The sequence below is a fragment of the Trachurus japonicus genome, chromosome 11, assembly GCF_045865225.1.
Source record: "Trachurus japonicus isolate A0001 chromosome 11, Traja_1.0".
Classification (NCBI taxonomy): Eukaryota; Metazoa; Chordata; class Actinopteri; order Carangiformes; family Carangidae; genus Trachurus; species Trachurus japonicus.
Genome location: NC_140917.1, coordinates 14,610,937 through 14,631,743, shown reverse-complemented (window position 1 = coordinate 14,631,743; position 20,807 = coordinate 14,610,937). Strand labels below are relative to the sequence as shown.

General features: G+C 42.9%; 4 protein-coding genes across 12 annotated transcripts in view; 1 reads left to right on the top strand and 3 right to left on the bottom strand.

The window, feature by feature from the left end:
- Positions 1-4,480: 4,480 nt before the first annotated feature.
- On the bottom strand, positions 4,481-8,948 carry cdca8 (cell division cycle associated 8). 2 transcript variants are annotated; one of them, XM_085791198.1, is made up of 10 exons: positions 8,833-8,948; positions 7,938-8,066; positions 6,890-6,930; positions 6,676-6,751; positions 6,490-6,554; positions 6,267-6,349; positions 6,066-6,164; positions 5,582-5,711; positions 5,333-5,419; positions 4,481-5,220 (listed from the first exon to the last, which is right to left on the bottom strand). In XM_085791198.1, the coding sequence occupies exons 1-10, from the start codon at positions 8,921-8,923 to the stop codon at positions 5,185-5,187; spliced, it is 837 nt and encodes a 278-aa protein (XP_085647324.1). In that variant the 5' UTR covers positions 8,924-8,948; the 3' UTR covers positions 4,481-5,184. The 2 variants fall into 2 exon arrangements, with proteins under 2 accessions (XP_085647324.1, XP_085647323.1); XM_085791197.1 differs by having other exon boundaries at positions 5,036-5,220; positions 6,490-6,546; positions 6,665-6,751.
- A 499-nt stretch (positions 8,949-9,447) lies between these two features.
- airim (AFG2 interacting ribosome maturation factor) lies at positions 9,448-11,323 on the top strand. The gene is made up of 4 exons (XM_085791196.1): positions 9,448-9,928; positions 10,331-10,510; positions 10,600-10,718; positions 11,098-11,323. Exons 1-4 carry the CDS (start codon positions 9,660-9,662, stop codon positions 11,136-11,138), a joined length of 609 nt encoding a protein of 202 aa, XP_085647322.1. The 5' UTR covers positions 9,448-9,659; the 3' UTR covers positions 11,139-11,323.
- A 584-nt stretch (positions 11,324-11,907) lies between these two features.
- Positions 11,908-12,716, bottom strand: cldn35 (claudin 35). Its single transcript, XM_085791195.1, has one exon. The coding sequence runs from the start codon at positions 12,595-12,597 to the stop codon at positions 11,908-11,910; it is 690 nt and encodes a 229-aa protein (XP_085647321.1). The 5' UTR covers positions 12,598-12,716.
- A 2,607-nt stretch (positions 12,717-15,323) lies between these two features.
- ago4 (argonaute RISC component 4) overlaps positions 15,324-20,807 on the bottom strand; it is a 28,902-nt gene continuing 23,418 nt past the window's right edge. For all 8 annotated transcript variants that reach the window (XM_085791202.1, XM_085791204.1, XM_085791203.1 and 5 more), the window contains exons 18-19: positions 20,572-20,771; positions 15,324-19,818 (exon numbers count right to left, since the gene is read on the bottom strand). In XM_085791202.1, coding sequence (XP_085647328.1) covers positions 19,710-19,818; positions 20,572-20,771 — 309 coding nt within the window. In that variant the 3' untranslated portion in view covers positions 15,324-19,709. The remainder of the gene's footprint in view (positions 19,819-20,571; positions 20,772-20,807) is intronic.

Sequence of the window (20,807 nt, the reverse complement as noted above, 5' to 3'; positions counted from 1 at the left end):
CAATCCTCAAAACAAAACAACTCAAGGGAAGGACAAAAAGCTTTAAAGTGAGGGTATGCTTTCTTTAAACTGTTGTTCACCAGCAGACAGGTCACTTTCCCTCCTTGTTTCACAGTCCAGTGCAGCAGCAGACAAAAAAAATGACATGAAACTAAAACTGTTTGATCTTTTACTTTTCAACTGCTGTCACTTCTTACATACACGCTAGACTGGTTGATGCTTCCACTGTTTACATTGCACACACCTCAGCCTTTTCTGTCACTCATTTCACTGCAGTTGAAAGCCAATGGCAGCTTTTTCACGGTCATGACAGTTTAGCTGCTTTCAGCTTTTACTCCAACTTCTTCAAATACTTTCAGTGAGTCCATTCAAACCAGGCATTCTACTTTAAAGCACCAGCAGACATTTCAGAAGTATGGTGAGCTCAACATACTGCAATTTAAGAAAGCATGCGCAAAGACAAATTCTGTAAATTCAGAAAACACCTTCATCCAAACTTGCAGGGACAAAAAAAGGCTAATACTTCGACTAATTCTAAGATAACTTTACATATCTGCAATAATATGTCATGGATTGAACTTTAGTGCCTCAGAATGGTCTGTCACTTTTTTGTGTCCCCAGAAACACTTTTATTGTGATGTGACATGTGAGGTTTTGCAGCTCATGCTGAAGTTGAGTTTTATGAAGTTTTCTTCTGAATTTGTGTCTTTGCATTAGGGATGCACAATATCTCTTTTTTCCCCCTACCGATAACTTCCTGCTGTCATAACTGATATAGTGATGTCCGATAACATTTTTAATAGTTTGTATAGGCTACACACCTGAGGTTAAGAAAGCCTAAGACATTGTGAGTAAAAAATTATTTATATTATAAATCATAGCTCTGCCTCTGACTTAACCAAATAATTTAACCGACATCAATCACAACAAAAACAATCTGACTTTTCTGTCTATTTTGGCCGATAATTATGCAGATAATTATCAGCCAATATTGGGCCATTAATTACCTGTACTGATAGTTATCGTGCATTCCTAATGTGTTTTCTTAAGCTGCAGTATGAGCCCTCAGGGCCACCATGCAGCTGCTATTAGCTCTTAACTTAAGGTCAACTACAGATCTGACCTCATTTCAGCTGCTTTCTAGAGAAACGGTAGCTTTTTCTTTCAGGCCATTTGATTTTCCTGTGAGGAGATCCTCATCTGTTCTGGTCAAAGTTCAAGTCTTTTCATGGTTATGTTTCTTGAATCACACTTAAGGTTGAATCCAACCTCCAACACACCTGGATCCAGGACATTTAAGACGTGTAGACCGATACTCATCATCATGTCAATTCAGAGCTGACGGGGAGCTTCTCGAGCAAAAGTTTGTCTCTGTGCAATCAGCAAATGGCATTAACCTCCTGCCTCTCCTCGGAGCTGCCCGTTATTTTCAGGGCCTATTTTCCATAGGAATTTTTTTTCCTTTTTTTTTTTTGTCAGCAGCAGATGTTCCTCTCCACCCCACCCATCGTCAGGGGTGTCTGAGCGACAGAGGGGCTGCCCATCAAAATGCCATCAGGACCCTGCTGGCCACCAGATGAACACATGCCCAGAATGCATCATGTATGGGAGGGGCAGTTCAGTCCCACTTACCCTCTCCTCCCCTCTGCTACTTCTCTTTACCATCACTTTGCGTCCTGGTAGCTCTCCATCACACACGCAGACAGAACAAAGCATTCAGTGGCACTTTTTTTGGTGGGTGGGGGGATCGGGGGGTTTGTGCTGACAAACCAACTTAGCAAAAGATGAGTCTCGACCCCTGGCTGACTCGGTATGAATTGAGTGAGAGACAGTGGCAGACGGAGGTGTGGGCCCATGAATAAATCGATTAGCGGAGCACTTGACGGATGAGATTTTTAGGAGGCCTCGACGCACCAGAGAATTAATTTCGCTAGGAGAACATGCCTCTGCCAGGTTCATTCGTCTTGGCAGGAAATTTGGCAGTTTCCCCAGGTCTGGGGGCTCAATTAACCAACGGCTCCAGCAGTTCGGGGAGGGAACGGGGCTTTTGTTGAGGAATACTCCACATTCGCGTGTCAGACACATGTGTTAATGATAACAAAAATTTTGGGAATACAAAATGAGAGAGCGAGAGAATGCGAAGGAGGGTGAGGTGAGGTTGGCTGAGGTGGGGTGAGGGGCTCGGAGATGGGATGGGGAACAAAGGACAGACAAAGAAATCATTCATGGAGCCCCTGAGGCAACTGGGAGCATTGATTGATTTGTTTGGCATGCTGAAATTATTATTATGAAAATTATATATTACTGCCAAATAATCACATTTAACCAACAATTGGCTGGTTACATGCGCAGAAAACATTGAGCCTGTGTTTTAGAGTATCTGTCAAAATGTGATGCACCAGCTAGTTGTCTGAAATTTGGCGGTGAGCTCATCATAGCATAGAGCAGGGGTGTCAAACAGCCCTCAGGTTGATTGCACCTAGTTTTATCAAGACATTTCAGGTGTTCATAATATGTTTTGTAAAAGGATAGTTCATAACAATAAACATTTTAAAGGAATTGTTCACCAAAAAATTTTAATTCAGTCATTATTGACTCACCCTCATGCTGATGAATACTCCAGAGTAGTTTTTTATTCCTCAAAGTGCATCTGGAGACCCGGGAGGAGGCTTCGTAATCCAACGAAATCCTTATATGAGAGTCAAAAAAGGTCCATAAAACTACACAAAAACCTCTCACATTCGAGCTTCGAGAACGTGAGAGCGCGCCCCAGGCAAATTCAATACAAGACTGTTTATAAAAATGTCCTGAGTGACGTTGTTTCGAGTAAACTCTGGACTATAGTATCCCTTCAGGACACTTGGATTGCAGCGGACGAGCAGTATGGAGGAATATTACAAGGTTTTTGTGTCAGGCGCTATTGACTCTCATATAAGAATTTTGATGGACAATCTGAATTTCATTTTTTGGTGAACTATTCTTTTAATAATGTACTAAAACAAGGGGGAACATTCAAAGTTCATTTTATTTATAGGTTATCATGCTATTCTTTTACTGATCCGGCCAACTTGAGATCAAATTGTGCTGTTTGTGGCCCCTAAACTAAAATGACTTTGACACCACTGGCATGGAGCATCCAGGACCAATGCAAAATAACAGTGCAAAGAAAGTATATAGCTAAAGGTGCACACAATAACATTGATATAGAGTTGGTCTGGTGAGTGACAAAGCATCTCTGTGCTGTGTCTCCCTCCCACTATCTCAGGCTCCAGTCCCTCATCCTCAACATCTCAGCGGATGATTTATGTAGCAGTGTTGCTCTGTGACCTCAAAATCCGCCCCATCCATACCGCACCTGTCACTGCGCCACTGCCTGCGTGCTTACTGAAAACCAAGCCATCCGTGCAAAATGGCAATTTTCCACCCACCTAGAGAATAAAAAAAATCGGATGCAATCCATTCAGAGCTGAAAACTAGGAAAATTCTCTGATATGTAGAGCAGGTGTGCGAGGGCTCGGTGCTCTGCTAACGAGGGAGCTGAACCGCACGCACCACTGACCACAACATCTGTCGTTTGTAGGGAAGAGGAGTTTGGTTTTATACCTATGCAACACAGTTTGCACAGCAAGAAGACAGCGGATGATGAAGCACTGAAGATGGATGCAGATGGAAGGTATACCAGGCCCAGTTTCAGCTGGGGGCACAGAGTTCCCATCGCTGTGGCTTGGTAGCATATGATGCATGATGAGGATCCGGCGGGAGCTGCAAAGAGCGGCGCTTGTCTGTCTGGGCCCAAGGTGAAGCCCCGGCCTGACCCGGCTCTCCATCCCAGGTGGAAACCCCTAACGAGCTCATCAGACCTAACGAAGCTTAACAAGCTTCTAATTGGCAGCGTTATGATGTCCCCGAAGGTCAGAGAGCAGGTTCCCGTGCCAGGATAGGAGAGGAGAGGAGAGGAGAGGGGGGAAAGAGGCTGCTGCCACTTCCTGCCAACAGCTGCGTCACGTGGCTCGCTAATGTCCCTCTGTGTAAACAAAGTCGTGAAAGGACAAGAGGAAGTTCTGACATAAGCAAAAAGCCAGAGTTTGGTCACCTATAGAGCAAAATGACACACACGGGAGAAAAGTGGGACTGCTCTAACTTTCTGGATCATACAATTAGAACTCAATCACAGGCAGTACATTACAATATTCTAGCACAACTCCATGTAGATGAGGTGTTTTTCTCCATTTGCAATGGTCTCATCTTTGATTCTTGGCCTGAATGATTTTCTTGTAAACTAATACTTAGCAGCAGTGACTGAACTAAACTTCCTGTAGTGAAATGCTGCCACCTAGTGGTCACAATGCACAAATACAGCTTGGTGAAGCTTGGGCTGTCATACAATAATAACCAACTTTTTTTTAGAGTGACTCACCCACGCCCTTATTGAACCAACAGGTTGTAACGCCCCAAAACAAAAACTGATCACTCAGATGTCGAGGTGTTGTCAAAATGCTTTATCAGACATTAAGATAAAGGTATGTACATGAAGTGAGCATTTGCACAAATAATGCGAATGCAAGATGATTCATAAAAACGTGGAGGATCTTTGAGCTCAACAGAAACAAAATGCAACATAAAAAAAAGAGAGTGTATTTACAAAAGAATCAAAGAATATACAGTAAATCATATTTGTAAAGTAGAAGAAGAGGAAGAAGAAATCGATCAGTTTGAAAAAACCTTAAAAGATTTCCAGAGGATGAATTAAAATCTTGGCTGTTACAAGTCCGACTGGCCAAAAGGGACGGAAGACTTGAACAGCACTAAAATAAGACAGACCTAAATTCCTCCAGGATTTTAGCCCAACAGGGTTTTCCCTTGTTTTAAGGAGGGGTCATAGGTGCTATTATGAAATGAGGGTGGGAGGTGACAGGAAAACACCAGTAGTTCCAGCAGGTTAAAAGCAGATCAACTTTCAAAAACACACTATAAAAACAGGAGAAAAAAACCCAACATTAAGGCAACAAACACCGTGAAAGACTGCAGTTGCACTTGTTCTCTCTCCATGTAAAAAGAATATCTGATGTTAAATAGAAGTATAAAAGACAACCCCTGCTTCTTCTAAACTAATTTCCAGAAAAAAACAACAAAAAAAAAACATATAGTATGTGTTGTATCCTCTCAGAGCAGTAGACAGGTGGGTCACTGTGTTTTTCCACACAGTGTTGTGAGACGATTCTGTAAAAGAAAGAAAAAAGACATAGATGTGAAATGCAAATCAACTCCTCCTACTTCACTTTGACTCTACAGAGATGTCCTACAGAAGTGATCAATACTCTATCAACAGTACCTGCAGCTGCCGAATGCTTCTCAGGGCGGTGTCATCCAGCAGTGACAGGTCCACCGAGTCCATCTGACTGGCCAACAGCTGGATGCTCTGATTGACATAACATCACAAAACATTGAAATTCAGTCACGTCTCCACAGACAGATCTTGCAATCATAATTCAGAGTTAAATGCAAAGTTAACTGTTTTGTATTCTGTCTCACATACATTTACTACTTGTAACATTGTCCTGCAGGATCCACAGTTACTCACCTCTCCGTTGCCGATGGGCACGTTGATGACGATGTCCTCGTCTCCTGCTGCGATGGGAGAGCCGTTGACTGAGATGCTGTAGACCCTCTCTTTGTGGCGGGGAACTCTCACAGCAGGGGTCTTGGGGAGCCTGAGGGGAAGAGGGGCCGCGGTGAGAAACAGAAATCCTTCACCGTGGGTTATGTTTTTGATATTTGAGGGGGAAACACAAGCTCCAGGAGAGCAGCAGCTTAACAGAGATTGAACTAGGACAAGTCTCTAGTGCCCATTTTCATGTATATATAAAAATCATAAAGACGCTTGGATCCATTTGCAGATCTATTAACGGAGCTATAGCTTTAAAGATCAACCTAGATTTTAATACAGCTGTTTGGGTGTTTAACTTTCCCATCGGGTTCTGTGAAAACAACAGAACACATTACCTCAGTATTAAATAAGTACTAAGAACTAGTAAATATAAACTGTTGTAGTGTAGATGCTTCACCTGGGGTCAAAGCGTGGGGTAATGAGGGGAGTGGGTCCCATCATCAGAGAAGAATCCAGCATGCTCCTGGCAGGCGTCACCAAAGGCTTCCTGGTCGACCTGAATCCAGACAGACAGACGTGTTAGTTTCACATGACTGAGCCGCTTCACCTCAGAGAGGAGTTTTAAAAAAAAGCAAATAAATACAGAAAAGTGTCAAACCGTCTGATGGAGGTGTTCTGCTTGCTGACTGACAGCGCCTTTGCTCTTTTCGATGTAGTTGGAGGCTTTCTTGTAGTTTTCCCCTGAATTAAGAACGAGTATTTACATAACATAAAGAGGCTGCAAGTGAATGACATTTCACACATTTATGATCAACGAGGCTCTGTTACATTCAGCTGTGTTTTTGTTTTCTCACAGGGACTGAATGAAAATGATCCACTACCTTTCTTGTGGTGCTCGGGGTGTTTTCATCCTCTGAGCTGGATTTGGCTCCTTTTTTCTTTGACGCTGCAGGTTGAAGGCAGAATGAAATGAAATGATTTTTAGAATTGGTTAATTGTCCAATCTGGACAAATTAGCAGCATTAGTAGTACTTGGGTTTTTAGAACTAAAATTACTTTCAACATACGTTTCTTGACTGCTTTCATAAGGACGGCGTGGTCCTCAGCCACAACGCTCTCAACAATAGCAGCTTCCTCCTCTCTCTGTTAATAGACACAAATCAGAAACTAAATGAGGCTTTAACACAGCACATGGTGCACCCACACAAGCCAAAGACAATCTGAAATTGTGACACTGTGACTCATTTGGCATAGAATGAAATACAAAGTTCATTGACTCACCTTTGCATCATCCACCGCCGGTGACTTTGGCTTCTCAGACTCTACAGAGGGAGAGACGGATGCTTTTCATTTAATGATGACTAAAAGGGGCCATTTGTAAGTTTTCTGTTCTGCCGCACAGGATTTTTGTTTTTTTTGCCAGGAGTAGGTGGTAATGACTGTGGCTTGGCAGGAATATCAGCCACTGTGGTCTTTAAAGCACAGGAGGTTGTAATACACCCTCCTACCACTCCACTGATTAATAAGATAAACAGGGAACAGAAGAACGTTTTACCACCATGATGAATGCCATTTAATAACTAGTTCATAGTCATACCTGTCAAAGTCTGAAAGACATCAATGAAAACAATAAGTCCTGATATTATGCAAATATCTAAAATGAATATGGATGTGAATTTATAAAATAGTAAATAATTCATTTCAGATCTACTTTTGACTTAGTAACTCCCCAGGCAGACTAAAAAGGACATTTAAGACTTTGAACTTTAATTGAGGAAAGTGAAATTCAGGATTTTAAATACTTTAGATATACAAAAGACATCATATGGGGCAGTTATTGTGATTTTAGTGTGAGTGTTCGTTTTTGCTTAATTTTCCCTTAAAGAATAAAGAACTAATGTTATTTTGGTTGGGTCTTGTACCAAACAAACATGTTCCTTTTCGTCTTGAGAATATGATTTGTTGTCTATGACCTGGGTGTCTCAATGGCAACACAACAGTGACAAGTTGACAACACACTACAAAGTGCTGAAAATGCACAAACTTGTGGCAAGTTTTTACCTTTATCACAAAAATGGAAAACTGCAGCTCCTGTGGTTTGGTAATCCCACTTGGCCAAATTGTTCAGCCTTACTTTAGATAGAATTTATGAAACTCACTCAGATCACATTTGGGCTATGAGAGAAAGAAGAGCTGCAGTCATGTGTCTTAACCTAAAAAAACACGATAAATGCCAAAGATGTCCCTGAGGCGTAACTGGCTTGAGTCCTACAACAATCATTGGCAGAATCAGGGAGGTGTGGGTTTCAGAGGGTCAGTATCAACTTACTGCAATGCTCTAACCAGGGCATCAGCCTGACAGCCTTGGGGAGCTTGATCAGAGCCATGTTGTAGCTGTTGTCCACATCTTTCAGCAGCTGGTTGATCTTTTCTTTCAGCTGCCCAACTCTGGTTTTCACTGTAAAAACAAAGTAATAATACAGTGTTAGCGATTAAACTGGGTAATATCCAGATAAGCTCTACACTGACAGGATAGCCTAACAGGGTTTCCCTTGTTTTTAGGAGGGGTCATAGGTGCTATTGTGAAATGAGATTGGGAGATGACAGGAAATCACCAGTAGTTACAGCAGGTTAAAAACCAATCAACTTCAAAAAACACACTATAAAAACAGGAAAAACAACAACAACAAACACGGTGACACTGTGAAAGACTGTAGTTGCACTTGTCCCCTCCCTATTTAAAACGAATATCTGATAGAATAAGAATAGCATAAACAATAACCCCTGCTTCTTTTAAACTAATTTCAAGGGGGAAAAATCCTCGATACTTTTTGTATCCTCTCTCAGAGCAGTAGACAGATAGGTCAGATACACTGACAAACTACAATAATCCATACATCATAATGCATCGATATTAGACAAGGCAAGGCAGTCTTATGTGTATAGCCCGTTTTTATTAACACTTTGTCTCAAAGGGATTTACACAGCATGATGACAACATCCTCTGTCCTTAGACCCTCGCATCGACTGAGGAAAAACTCCCAAGAAAACCCCGAGGAGCAACAGAGGAGGGATCCCTCACCCCGGACGGTCAGACGTGAAATATAACTTATATTATACAGACAAGAAAACAGCTTACAACACGGGATATGGGTGATTAGTTACCCAGTAATTCAACACCCACGATCACGATGGTAAAAAAAAAAACATAACGTTATATTCACCCTCGCTGTCGAAATCCTCCAGGAAAGCTTCTAGCTTGGCCGACTTCGGGTTGTTTTTCCGTTGTCTGGTTGTCCTCTTCCTGGGAGCCATGTCTGCATGGATAGACAGCGAAAAAAGGGTTTAGCAGACTCACACTTGACAAAGTAAAAAGACAAATATCACCAGGTTACATTAATGTCTCTTTAAAAACAAACTGTCGACATGCGGCTGGTAATGAAGCTAACGCAACGTTAGCGAGCTAACGGTTAGTGCTAACTCGTTAGCCACATCCCGAGCTTCTCCCGCAAATAGCCCGACTTACTTTATTTTATCGTTTTATTTATACGCACAAACTGTTAATAAAACACTTTAACAACGCATTTGTTATAGTTGTGATCTTTATATTCAACAAAAAATCGTTACCTGGTTGTGTTTTTTTTCCTCTCGGACTCTCGACTCGTCCTTCTTCTTCACAAAAGTCGTTTTCAAATCTCCGCGCGGGGAGGAGCCAACGTCCCGAATCAGCCAATGGGGACGCATGTTTTTGACACGTCACGGTAAAACAGATTCTGACCAATCACAGCACTTAGCGTCAGTGTTTACATTAGTGGACCGGAAGTGGTGCTCAAGCAACATGGTGGAAATGTGATGTTCCAGCAAAGACGGTTTATGAATGGTAAATAGAGAATCTTTGGTTCCAGTAGAGATACGGTCACACTATAAACTGATGTAGAACTCATATAGACGAAGCTATTTACCATTCAATTAAATTTTAAATGTAAGGAATAATTTATGGTACACGTGTAGTTTTCGTTTCCTTTTTTTTTTTGTAAAATCGGCAACGGAAATGTCCAAACCTGCCGTGGCATCACTCCATCAAGCGCTGAGAAAAAGCTTCAAGAGTTTGGAAACCAATCAGAAAGTATGGAAGGCTGCGTTGGACGAGTGCAGCCCTCTGATGGAGTCACTGGGTAATTTAGCAGAGCAGACCACAGCGTTGTCCAACGTCAACATCGCAAACACGCCACTCAAAGCCTTTCCTGACCTGGAGGACAAGCTGCGTTTCAAACTCCAACAAGCCACAGATACCGTACTGGGCAAACTCAACGAGAAGATGTAAGTAACATCTTTGCTTAATGCAACATATGTGAAAACTGTAATGTCATGTAGCAGCAAGATAATATAGGATACATCCATGGTGCAGACTGACAGCAGCCATGTAGAACCAGATCAGCCTGTATGAATGTAATGTAAGCTATGTGTCTTTACTGACCCCCAGTGATTGAAACTTGTCTCTTTCACTCTTATATCACTGTTATAATTGATGTCACTACTGATCCACTGGCATGAGACAATCAGACACCAGTGGTATAAAGGAATTTGCTCCACGTGAGCTGCATGATACCAGCTGAACAATAAAGCGTTTTTAAAAAACTATACTGTAGGCGTGAGGGATTTATACTATTCATGTACTCCCACTATTCATGCCCTGCATCCCTCTCTCCATCTTTCCCTCAGGGCTTCTCTCCAGTCTGCCAGAGATGCCGTCAGTAACCAGGTGTATGCAGCCATGCAGCTGTACGAGCAGAACACAGACAGTCTGGATATTCTCACTGTAACCGAGCGCTCAGCCGCCACCCCATCAATCGCTGACATGCTGGAGTGGCTGCAGGATGCTGAGCGTCACTATCGGCGACAGTATCCTTTATATTTGATGTCTGTGTTGGTTTGAGTTTGTGATGTGCCCGGTGTCTTTTTTTTTTTTTTTCCTCAATTCGTGAGCTTAGATTTCTACAGAGGAAAATTCTGCTTCAGACTCTGAGAGCAGACAACCTCTCCCTCTTAGTATCTGCTCCCAAGAGATGGAAATCCTTGGAGTCTCCCAGTGCTGAGGACTGTATCACAGGTAAAAACAAAACAAAGCAAAAAGAAATCCTGTATGATGTTGATTACTTCAGTTTGTTCTTTTACAGTATTGTTTTGTGAAGCGCTAGGTAAATAATATATATATTCATTTTCATAAGATAAATTATAGTATTAGGTGATATCTTTAGAGATCATTTCAATCAGTCCACACTGTTACATCTTTACCTCTCTAACCTAGAAATCATCTACTTTACATAAAGAGTGCTAAGGGGATTTGGTTTTAGAGACAACATGCATAAACCATATTTTGATAATGATCTAAGGTCACTTTATCGAACATATCGTTCAGCCAGAGATCAATGCTTGGCAAAATCTAAATAAATAGAAGGTGAATTTAAAACTTCTCTGTCTTCTTTCAGACACACTTTACAAAGTCTCCTTCTTCATGGAGGCAGAATGAAGAGAGTTCAAAGTGGAACTGAGACCAGGAGGAGAAAAACTGAACTACCATCACAAAAACTGAACTGACTGTAATATGGGTTTGAATTGGTTGGATGCACTTGATGCTGAGATCAAGACTCGATTTTTTTAATTGTCTCCAGAACTGAGCTTGGATGGAAAGTATCAACAGACTATATGTGAATATCTAAAACAAGATAAAAATGAGGACTACCTCAATCTACAAAAAGACCATGTGAAATCATTTCACATCATCATGTTAATATACAGTGAAAATCATTGTATTGTGATGGAATCTGTTTTTTAGGACGATCCAGTTATGACAAAGAGAAACAAAGGTCAAACATACAGTAGTTGGTGAAGCACACTTTACCAAACTTCTTTTATTTCACAATCTAGATATATACAAACTCAGTCAAGGCTTTATGTGTGAAATCAGGAGGTACTGACATTGTCAAAGAAAATCACTGCAATCTTCACAATACAAGGCGCCATCATAAAAGCCGTCTTAACACTCAGACTGCTAAATGAATGTTGTTGGTTAGTCAGTGAAGGCGACGGGCTTTCTTCAGGCACTACTGTAAATCACAGTGGAGTAAAAGTCAAACTTGAAACATGAATCTTTTTAAATACTGAAGACAAGTTTCACAAAGTTATAAAGAGATGTACAAACGAAGAAAAGAACTGAGGTTGAATGTGTGTGTAATAAATATATATTTCAATTTGTAGAAGCAGAGTTGCAAAGTTTTTTTAACAGCATCCTCCTCCTCCTATACGTACTCCTTCAGCGGTAGACTGTTGGTGGTGATCGGTTTCGGGGGGTCTGGCGCTGTGGTGGGTGAATTAGCGAAGCTCCGGCCGATGTAACCCCTGCGGTATCTGCCGCCCCTCTCCATGAGCGGGCAGGTGCTGCTCAGCACCGCCCCGCTGATCATGAGAATAACGGCAGCGGCCCAGCCCAGATAAATGGCCTGACCCAGCTCTCGTTTGTGCATCAGCGGCACGTTGGGGTTGTAGAAATCCTGGACCACGGTGTTGGCGGTCCAGGAGATGGGGATCAGGACGCACAGGCCCGTGAGGATGAACAGAACCCCGCCTGAGAGGGCGATGCCGGCCTTGGCCCGGCGGTCGTCCCCCGCGCAGGTGGTGCACTTCATGCCGCAGCAGGACACGGTGCAGGAGAGCCAGCCCATGAAGATGGCCAGACACATGAGGGCGCGGGCGGCCTGGATGTCGGGCGGCAGAGCCAGCATGGAGTCGTAGGTCTTGCACTGCATGTGGCCGGTGGTCTGGTAAATACAGTTCATCCAGATGCCCTCCCACTTGATCTCCGAGGTCAGGATGTTGCTGCCGATGAAGGCCGACACCTTCCACTGAGGCAGGGCCGTGACGGCGATGGCCATGATCCAGCCGGTCACGGCGCAGGTGAAGCTGATCAGCTGCATACCAGTGTTCACCATGGCGACAAAAACAAGTCTTTAATCTCACTCTTGGACTGCTACGGTTGTCTTTTTGGCGAGATCCTATTGTACTTGTCCTTCGTTTGGTCTTTAAAGTCCACTGCTGTGCTCCACTGGTCTGTCTCTACGAGCTTTTCAAGGTCCTCGACCCAGTGTCAACTTGTCAGCAGCCATTTTTCTTCTTCTCCTCAACATCTGCTCTGTTTCCGCCTCCACGAGGTCACTGGGTTATCCAGATGTAATCGCCTGCTTTCTCTCTGACTGTCATCCACCTGCTCACAGCATCAGAGGCTCACACACTTTCCCCCTTTTCCTTTTCACTCGAGAGCCCGAGTCAATGCATTATTGAGGAGCCGATAGCTGTGCAGCCACCTGTGGCAGGATCAATCGGGGCTTCACCGTCCAGGCCAGTGTGGATGAAATGGATCTCAGCCAGGCCGGTTCTCTTGTCTTACGTGGATGCGGTGTTGTGGTTCTTCGCCTTCGACCGTGGTTCAAACCCAGGAGGTCGATTGTTGAGCTGCGGTGTGTTTCAGTGTCACTGCTGGTTCGGTGTAGCCTTACCAGAGATGGATCAGGCTGATAGAACCTGATACCTGGATTCAAGGCTACCGATGCTGCTATGAGTGTATCCTGTCACAGCGAGGGTCACAATAGTGATGCTTGATTACACCGAATAAAAATGCGTGCAGCTTTTTTTTTTTACCTCTTCGTTCACAGAAATCCTGTGTTTTGTCCTCAAGGAATGAAAGAAACAAAACAAATATCCACCGAGCTGCAGAGGAGTAGGTCAACAGAAGTTCTTCCAGTCACTTTTTTGAGCAGATTTGTAATAATAATAATAAAAAAAGCACTTCTCCAAGGGAAAACAAACCTCACCAGACGCTTGTGGCTGCTGTTTTCCAGCTGAAGTGTCTCTCTTGTTGATAATAAACGCTCCTGGTTCCTGGACGAGGCCACTTCACTTCCAGGCTTCAGCTGCTCGGCTTGGCTTCACCCTCCCCCCTCCTCCTGCGACCGCTTCCTCTGGCATCTACGCAGCCCAAATGGGTCAATCCGGTTCCAACAAGAGCATTAATATCAAATCAGGGCCGGATACTGAGACTTCTGGGTTAAATAGAGCATCAGTTCATCTTCCAAGTCCCACTGCTGGTGACAGTCAAAAAAAAAAAGCCCTGCAAACGCCACACACTGAACCCCCTAGGATAGAAAATACAGACACCCAGTGATGAAAGGGGGAGGGAGCGAGGGAGAGGGCAAAAGAGGGTGAGACAACAAAAGGAGGGAGGGATGGATGGAGCGGTGTCTGTAGGTGGATCCTTCAGCACAAAGACAACATGGGGGAGGCCTCTACAATGGGGATTACGCAGGTTTGTGTCGCTCTACGCTACAAAAACTGGTGTTATTTTTTTTTAAAGGGGCTTTTTACAAAGATGAGCTTTCAGTTTGCTTTTTTTTTGGAGTCTGACAGAGAAACTGTTGTACAAAGTGGGCTCACACACACAGCCCCTTTAACAATGAGGCTGAAAAAGCTGAAAAGCCACAAGAGAAACACAGGTGACAGGTGAAAACAAAACAACCAAACCTCTGTGTTATCAACAAAATGAACACGAACAAGCTGAAATATAAATGAAGTGATTTATTGAAGTTAATTATCAATATGTTAAATAAACAACCGGAGGAGGAGAAATAGACTAAGTGTAACAGGAGGACGTGACAGCAGCTCTTTGTCTCCCGATTAAGGCATTTCCCCCTTTACCCAGGAAGGGTTAGCGCTCCCGCTCAATCTGCATCACACTGAGCCGATGAATTAAATATCATGGCATCAAGATCTGTGGTTCAGGTTTCCCCCCTTTCTTCTGTAGCCTCCGCTCTCCTTGGTAACGGTGGTCATGACAACCGGCAACGGGACACAGGAAACGGGAGAGAGGAGATGGATACACAAAAGGGGAGGCAGAGGAAGGCGACACATACCAGTGATGGTTTGTTTTCCTGTGTGAATGGATGGTAAAGTGTGTGTGTGAGTCCAATACAGGAAAGTAGTAAAATGCCTTTCAGCCTTATAAGCACTGCAACAGTTTAGATTTTCCATGTAGCAATTAGTTTTATCAACATGTAAGGTTGTGAATGAGGTGTGTGGGTTTTTTTCTTTATAACATTTTACACAAATACAGAATTTCTCATTCAACATCTGGTGTTATTCAGTGTTTTTGTCCTGGAGCTGGTAGCTGCTGACGGCGTGAACTATTTTACCTGCAGGTGTCAGGCAGAGAAGCTTTGTCCTCACAGCTACAACACCAGCATTGTCCCTGAAGTTAGAGGGAAAATGAGTTTGGCTTCTGGTAATTTAATATTTTTAATATTTATTACACACATACGTAAACTTTTTTTTGGTCAGTGTGAATCTAGTGTGGAGGTGTTATGGATTTTCCTACACCTGCACCTGAGGTGTGGTGGATGAACACATTGTTTTAACACAATAGGAGAAATAACTTGTGAAAATAAGTCATCATTAAGGTGCTGTGATCACGTCAAGCCTACCATCATTAATGTTTTACTGTTCTCAATCATCATTGTATCCAATAGCCTCGGTAAAGAAGGTAAAGAATGCCATCTAGTGACAAAACACAAACACAGGCTTTGGTGTTAATTGGTCAACTGGCTCCATAGAGGACGTCCAATCACACACGGTTTATGAATAATGACGAGAATAGACAAACACTGTGTTATAGGCATAAAATACCAATTTATTACTTTGCACATTAACACAAGAATTCCCTGCAGGCTAAAAAGAAAAAACAAAACAAAAAAAAACAAAACAAGATTTGAACATGTCTCATAGTAGCAAATTACAGTGAGCGAACAGTCCTTTGCTGGTTGATGGTGAGGGTGGGGGTGGAGCTAGAACACGCCCCGCCCCCCTCTCACACCTGGTCAGAAAGGATTCCGTTCATTCACAGGATCGGAACGTTCCATTCACAGAGCAGGAGTGTTCCGATTCTAGGTTCTGTTGCTATAGAGACGATCACACACAGCTTCAAAAGAGACGAGCAGAAAAAAAAAAAAAAAAAACAAATCAAAAAGGAACAAGAGCAGAGCTGTAACAAACCCCCGAAACAAAGGAACCGAAAAGAGGGAGAAAAATAAAATAAAAATACACAATACACAATGTCAAATTACAAATCTGTTAAGATATAACAATATATCAAAGTGAGAGGAATTTAAAAAATAATTCATGCTCTCTTTCTATCGGGGCACAGAAACAACCGTGGATGTTCGTGTGTGTGTTGTTTTTTTTTTTTTAAAAAGGTTAAAAAGAGGTAAATCCTGCTCCACTGTTGCCACGGAGACCCCTTCACAAAGAGGAAGTGCATTTGCGAGGGGTCGGCAGAGTTGCCATGGAGACAGGAGAGCCCCCACCCACTCCCCAAACCGCCCATCCCCCCCTTTGTCAAAAAGGTGTGGCCACAGGTACAAACCAGGAACCAGGAGACAAAAAAATGGATGCTCGTTACGGCAACCTGGCGATGGAGGAAGAGAGGGGAGGAGGGGGGGTTGGTCTTTGACGGGTCCAGGTGTGAAGAAAGTACCTCGTTTGGATTTGGACACGACGCAAAGAGCCGCCCCCTCCCCCCCACGCTCGCCTCAGAAAACAGCTTGTACCTCCCAAATTACTGACATTTGTGTAGGAATCTTTAAAATACATCTTAGAGAGACTGGACAAATATTGCTAGCCTAAAACAGTCCCACCAAGCTGATAAACGTTTACCCAAAAAGAAAAAAAAAAAAAAGCATTTATATTTTTTTCTTTCTCATAATAAATATGATTTCAAAAAGATTTTTTTCTTTTTTTTTCTTTTTTAAAAAGGACAATACTCTGGCATGCAGGCGAGCAAAGTCTAAATTTTGTTACTTGAAAAGAAAATTGTCTAAAGCCTACATAACTATTCCACCAAATGCACATTCCCACTGATTGATACAAGCAAATGAAATAAACAAAGAAATTAAAAACAAAAAAAAAGAAAAAGAAAAAAAAGAAAATCAAAAAAGTACAGAGACACAATAGTGAGAGTAGACCAACGACCACAATGAGTAGAATTATAGCTTTGTTTTTCCACATTTGAAACTAGAGCTGGGTTCGTATTGCTTGCCGTTACAAACAGGGACTGATCATTGATCGGAAGCTCAATGATCGAATATTGATTATATTAAAAAACATCAAATCATTTGCTGTCAAGAGATGCCACATGAGTTGTCAACCACAGCTTGGCCTGGTGAAACTAGTGCATGTTAAGAGAAACAGATCTGCCAACTTTGAACAGTGAAACTTATTGCATGCAATGCCATGGACACCCCCTCCCCCCACCCCCTAACTCCCACCCCCACCCCCACCCCCCTCCTCCCTCTGCTGCCTCCGCTCTGGGCCGACGTCAGCGCCCACGCCTCCAACAGGCAGGTGCTCAAACTCATTCATAGTAAACCTGCTGCTTTACGGGTGGTTTATTACAAAAGCGTTTTCGCTGAGCTGCCCCCCCCTGATGAGGCGTGCACGCCGACTGTTTCTCCAAAAAACACAAAAAACCAATAACCCCTCTTTATCCTTGCTTCTTTAACCCCGACCACAAACACCAGGGGGCGCCACTTGTTCCACCGCCACCACCTTCTTTGCCCTGTGGTGACAGTCTGCTGTGTTTACAGGGGTCCTCGGGCAGTGCTTCTGCTTATTGTCAATTTAATCCAGTGTTAAAAATGCATAAAAATAGGAAACAAATAGCGTTAAATAGTAGAGACTTTAAGATGGGTATACTTCAAATACACACAGAGTAATAGAAAGCGTTTTTTTTTTAAAAAGTCTAAAAATTCAACTCATTGCCTATCGCAAACTGCTTTTTTCGACAAACCCCATAATCTCGGTTCAGTCCCCGATTAACAATCCCTGATTGTCTCCAACTCTCTGATCAAAAGCAGCCGATATCAGCTGAGGGACAAAAAAAAACCAGTTGGAGTGCTACACAACCACCGTCAAATCTGTCTCCGGCCTCGACACGCATCTGAACCGACAGAGGAAGCGTGAACTCGTCCATCTTCTTCTCACCGTTAACCAGAACGCTACAGAAAAACCAAAAAACGAGGTTTCCAACCCAAAAGCTCGAACTCCTTCAACCTGCAGCTCAAACAACCAAAGTCTAATTCCTGAAGTCGCACTAGTAACTATAGAAGTGGCTTTTGCTGCCATCCTTAAAATTTCATCACAATAGTAACAACATTGACAACAACGATAACAACAACAACATCAATGGTAAACTACTAATTCTAAACAACAGTTTTTTTTTTTAAGATAACCACAAAACATCTTATATTAAACTTTTACAAATCTGCTTTGTTGATTCATATGTATAAATGCATAAAGGTAAGAGAGATTGAGAGTGCCCTCTGTTGCTTGCCTAGCGTCCCGGGTCAGTGCAATGAGTTGGCCAGTATTAGCAAAGGAGACCTCAAACAAAAAAAACAAAAAAAAAAACTATGATGGTTTCCGGCCTTTTGAATCTACGAAAACTCAAAAAAGAAAAACAAACAATCAAACAAACAAAAAAAAAGCAACGTCCAGCAGTGTCATCATCATCGTCGTCATCAGAATATAATCTTTCAGATAATCAGGTCCAAGGAAAAAAAAATAAGATCCCGCTTTTTCCACACAGAGGCTGATAAGACCGTATTGTGTTTAATGCCTTCAGCCGTTCAACAGGTCCCAATGCTGAGCCAGTCACAGGCCAGACCAGTTACTACTGCTACACATCAGACCCGGCGACACTCACTACCTGAAACGGATGAAGCTGCTTCATATTTCCTGGGATTTTCTTTCTATTTTTATTTTTTTTAAACGATGTTGTTTTTGAGGCACGGACGGAGCAGATGCAGCTCCTGCAGGTGCGAATCCCAGCAGACGTTTCAATTCAATTTCATTTAGTAAGTGACCCCGGCCCTGCTACAGATACCCCACCACCGGCCTGCACGAGGCCCCGTTTACGTCATATGTCTCAAAGTTGCTCTATAGATGTAAATATATGCTTATTTGTACTGTATGTGTGAATATAAAAACAAATCTGAGGCATTTACAGCAGTTATCTCCTTGATTTCCCTTTACAATTCAGTGGCCTGCCATGAAACGCGTGCACACACACACACACAAACACACTCATACAGCAGTACATGTATATACAGAGATGCGCACACATACACACACACAAACGCATGCACCCGCACGCACACAAACAGACTTGTGTATTCTTTGTTAAAATGGGAGGAAAGTAATAATGGGCATGGACACCCTGGTCACCTCGCTTGTAAAAGACTGTAAAGGAGAAAAAGTTAAAACACACGCTCATAAAAAGGAAAAAATATATATATCATTCTCAAAAGGTCGACTCCCCTCCATCTCTTTTCATGTAGAGTTCCCTCCCCACTACCCAATAAACCCAAGACCTTGTGACAGATTTTTGCCCAAAGGGGCTTTGAGGTAAAAGTAGATAAGAGTCCTGCTTAGCTGGGAGAGCTGAAGAGCTGCGCTGACACACACACTGTGCCCATCCACTCCCTCTGCTCAGTGTATCTTACAAAACACAAGAGTGCAGACATTCAAATAGAAAAAACAAAAACAAACTAAAAAAATAATGGCTCAACTTATAGTATATATATGTGTGTGTGGTTTGTTTTTGTTTTTTCGTTGGTTTTTTTTTTTTGTTATTTTTCCTCCTTTTGTGCTCTGTGAAGCCCGTCGGGCTCCGCAGTGCTGGATTGCTGGTTAGAAAGGCAGCTCGACTGGGAACGCTGGTTGGAGATTGTTCCGTTAAAAAAAGAAACCGCTGGAGGTCAGAGACGCAGCGGGTTTCTCCTGTCCAAGAGCTGCTTTGGTGCAGATTCAGAAAAAAAAAATTGTAGAGTGAGTAATGAAGAGAAAGAGACAGACTACAAGGAGAGAGAGAGAGAAATGGGAGAAGAAGAGAGAGACTGGCAAAAAAATAAAGATAAAAAAGGACAGGAAAAGAAAAAGAAAGGGGGGAGGGAGGGGAGGGGGGAATCCGCGGATGGACTGGCTGACGTTTCTCGCTAGCTCAGGCGAAGTACATGGTGTGCTGGGTGTCATAGTGGATCTGAACGGCCTTGGCCAAAGCCTGGGGGTCCCGGCCGTTACTCTGGCCCGACACGTGGCTGCCTTCAGCGCTGAGACACAGAGAGAGACAAGAGTTTACTCCACCGCTCCATCAGGAACAACAACAACACGTCAGAGAAATACAGGACATTAACGAATTAATCGAGTTGTAAGAGGTGTGGTTAGTTTAAATTGTCTTGACTCTGGAGAATCACAAGTGTTTGTCAGAACAGAGAGGCTTTATCTCCTGTTTACTCCGTATTCATTATACAAGATAATATCACGTGTTAAAAGCTCATCGTGCTCAGCAGAAACACAGATTACATGCAAAATACACACAAACAAAGAAATACAACTCTCCTGTGCAGAGGTTCCTGATCACATAATGTCCTCCTTAACTCATTGTTTTTTTTCCTGCACACATTCAAATCTGTTTTTCTAACTCTCTTTATCTAAAGGATTTTAAATGTTTATTTTAGACCTACATGCACAGGAACCCAGTGGCTGCTACAATTGTTTGTGTTATGCTAAAAACAACATTAAATCTAATAAATGGATTGAAATAACCAAAATATATCAGTTATTCCTGAAAGTAAAAGTGGAGCTTCACTTTGAAGTCACAACATTTGTCAAGTGCAGGAAGCTCCTGACAGAGACTTGTGTTTAAAAAGCTGAGAAAAGTCTGTTCACACTTCATCCTTCTGAACTGTAACTGCGGTCTTGAATATTTTTAAACACATTATCCGTTCACAACAATCTCAGCCTTTCAAATACTGTCACACGGCAGAGAAGTCTCATCACTGGAATAGACTTTAGTTCCTCACCTGTCGTGGTCTTTGTCCACCAGGTGGTAGCGGGCTCTGAAAGCCACCAGCCTGGCGTAGTAGGCCGGCGCTGGGATGGAGACGGAGCGAGTGCAGCGGACGTAGGTGTGGCACAGCTGGTAGGTGAGGAGCTGCAGTTCATCGGCCGTGAAACAGTTGTCATCCCACAGGACGTGGTAGTGGGAGGGACGACTGGTTCCCTGAGGAAGGGACGGAGCACGGGGAAAAAAAAGTCA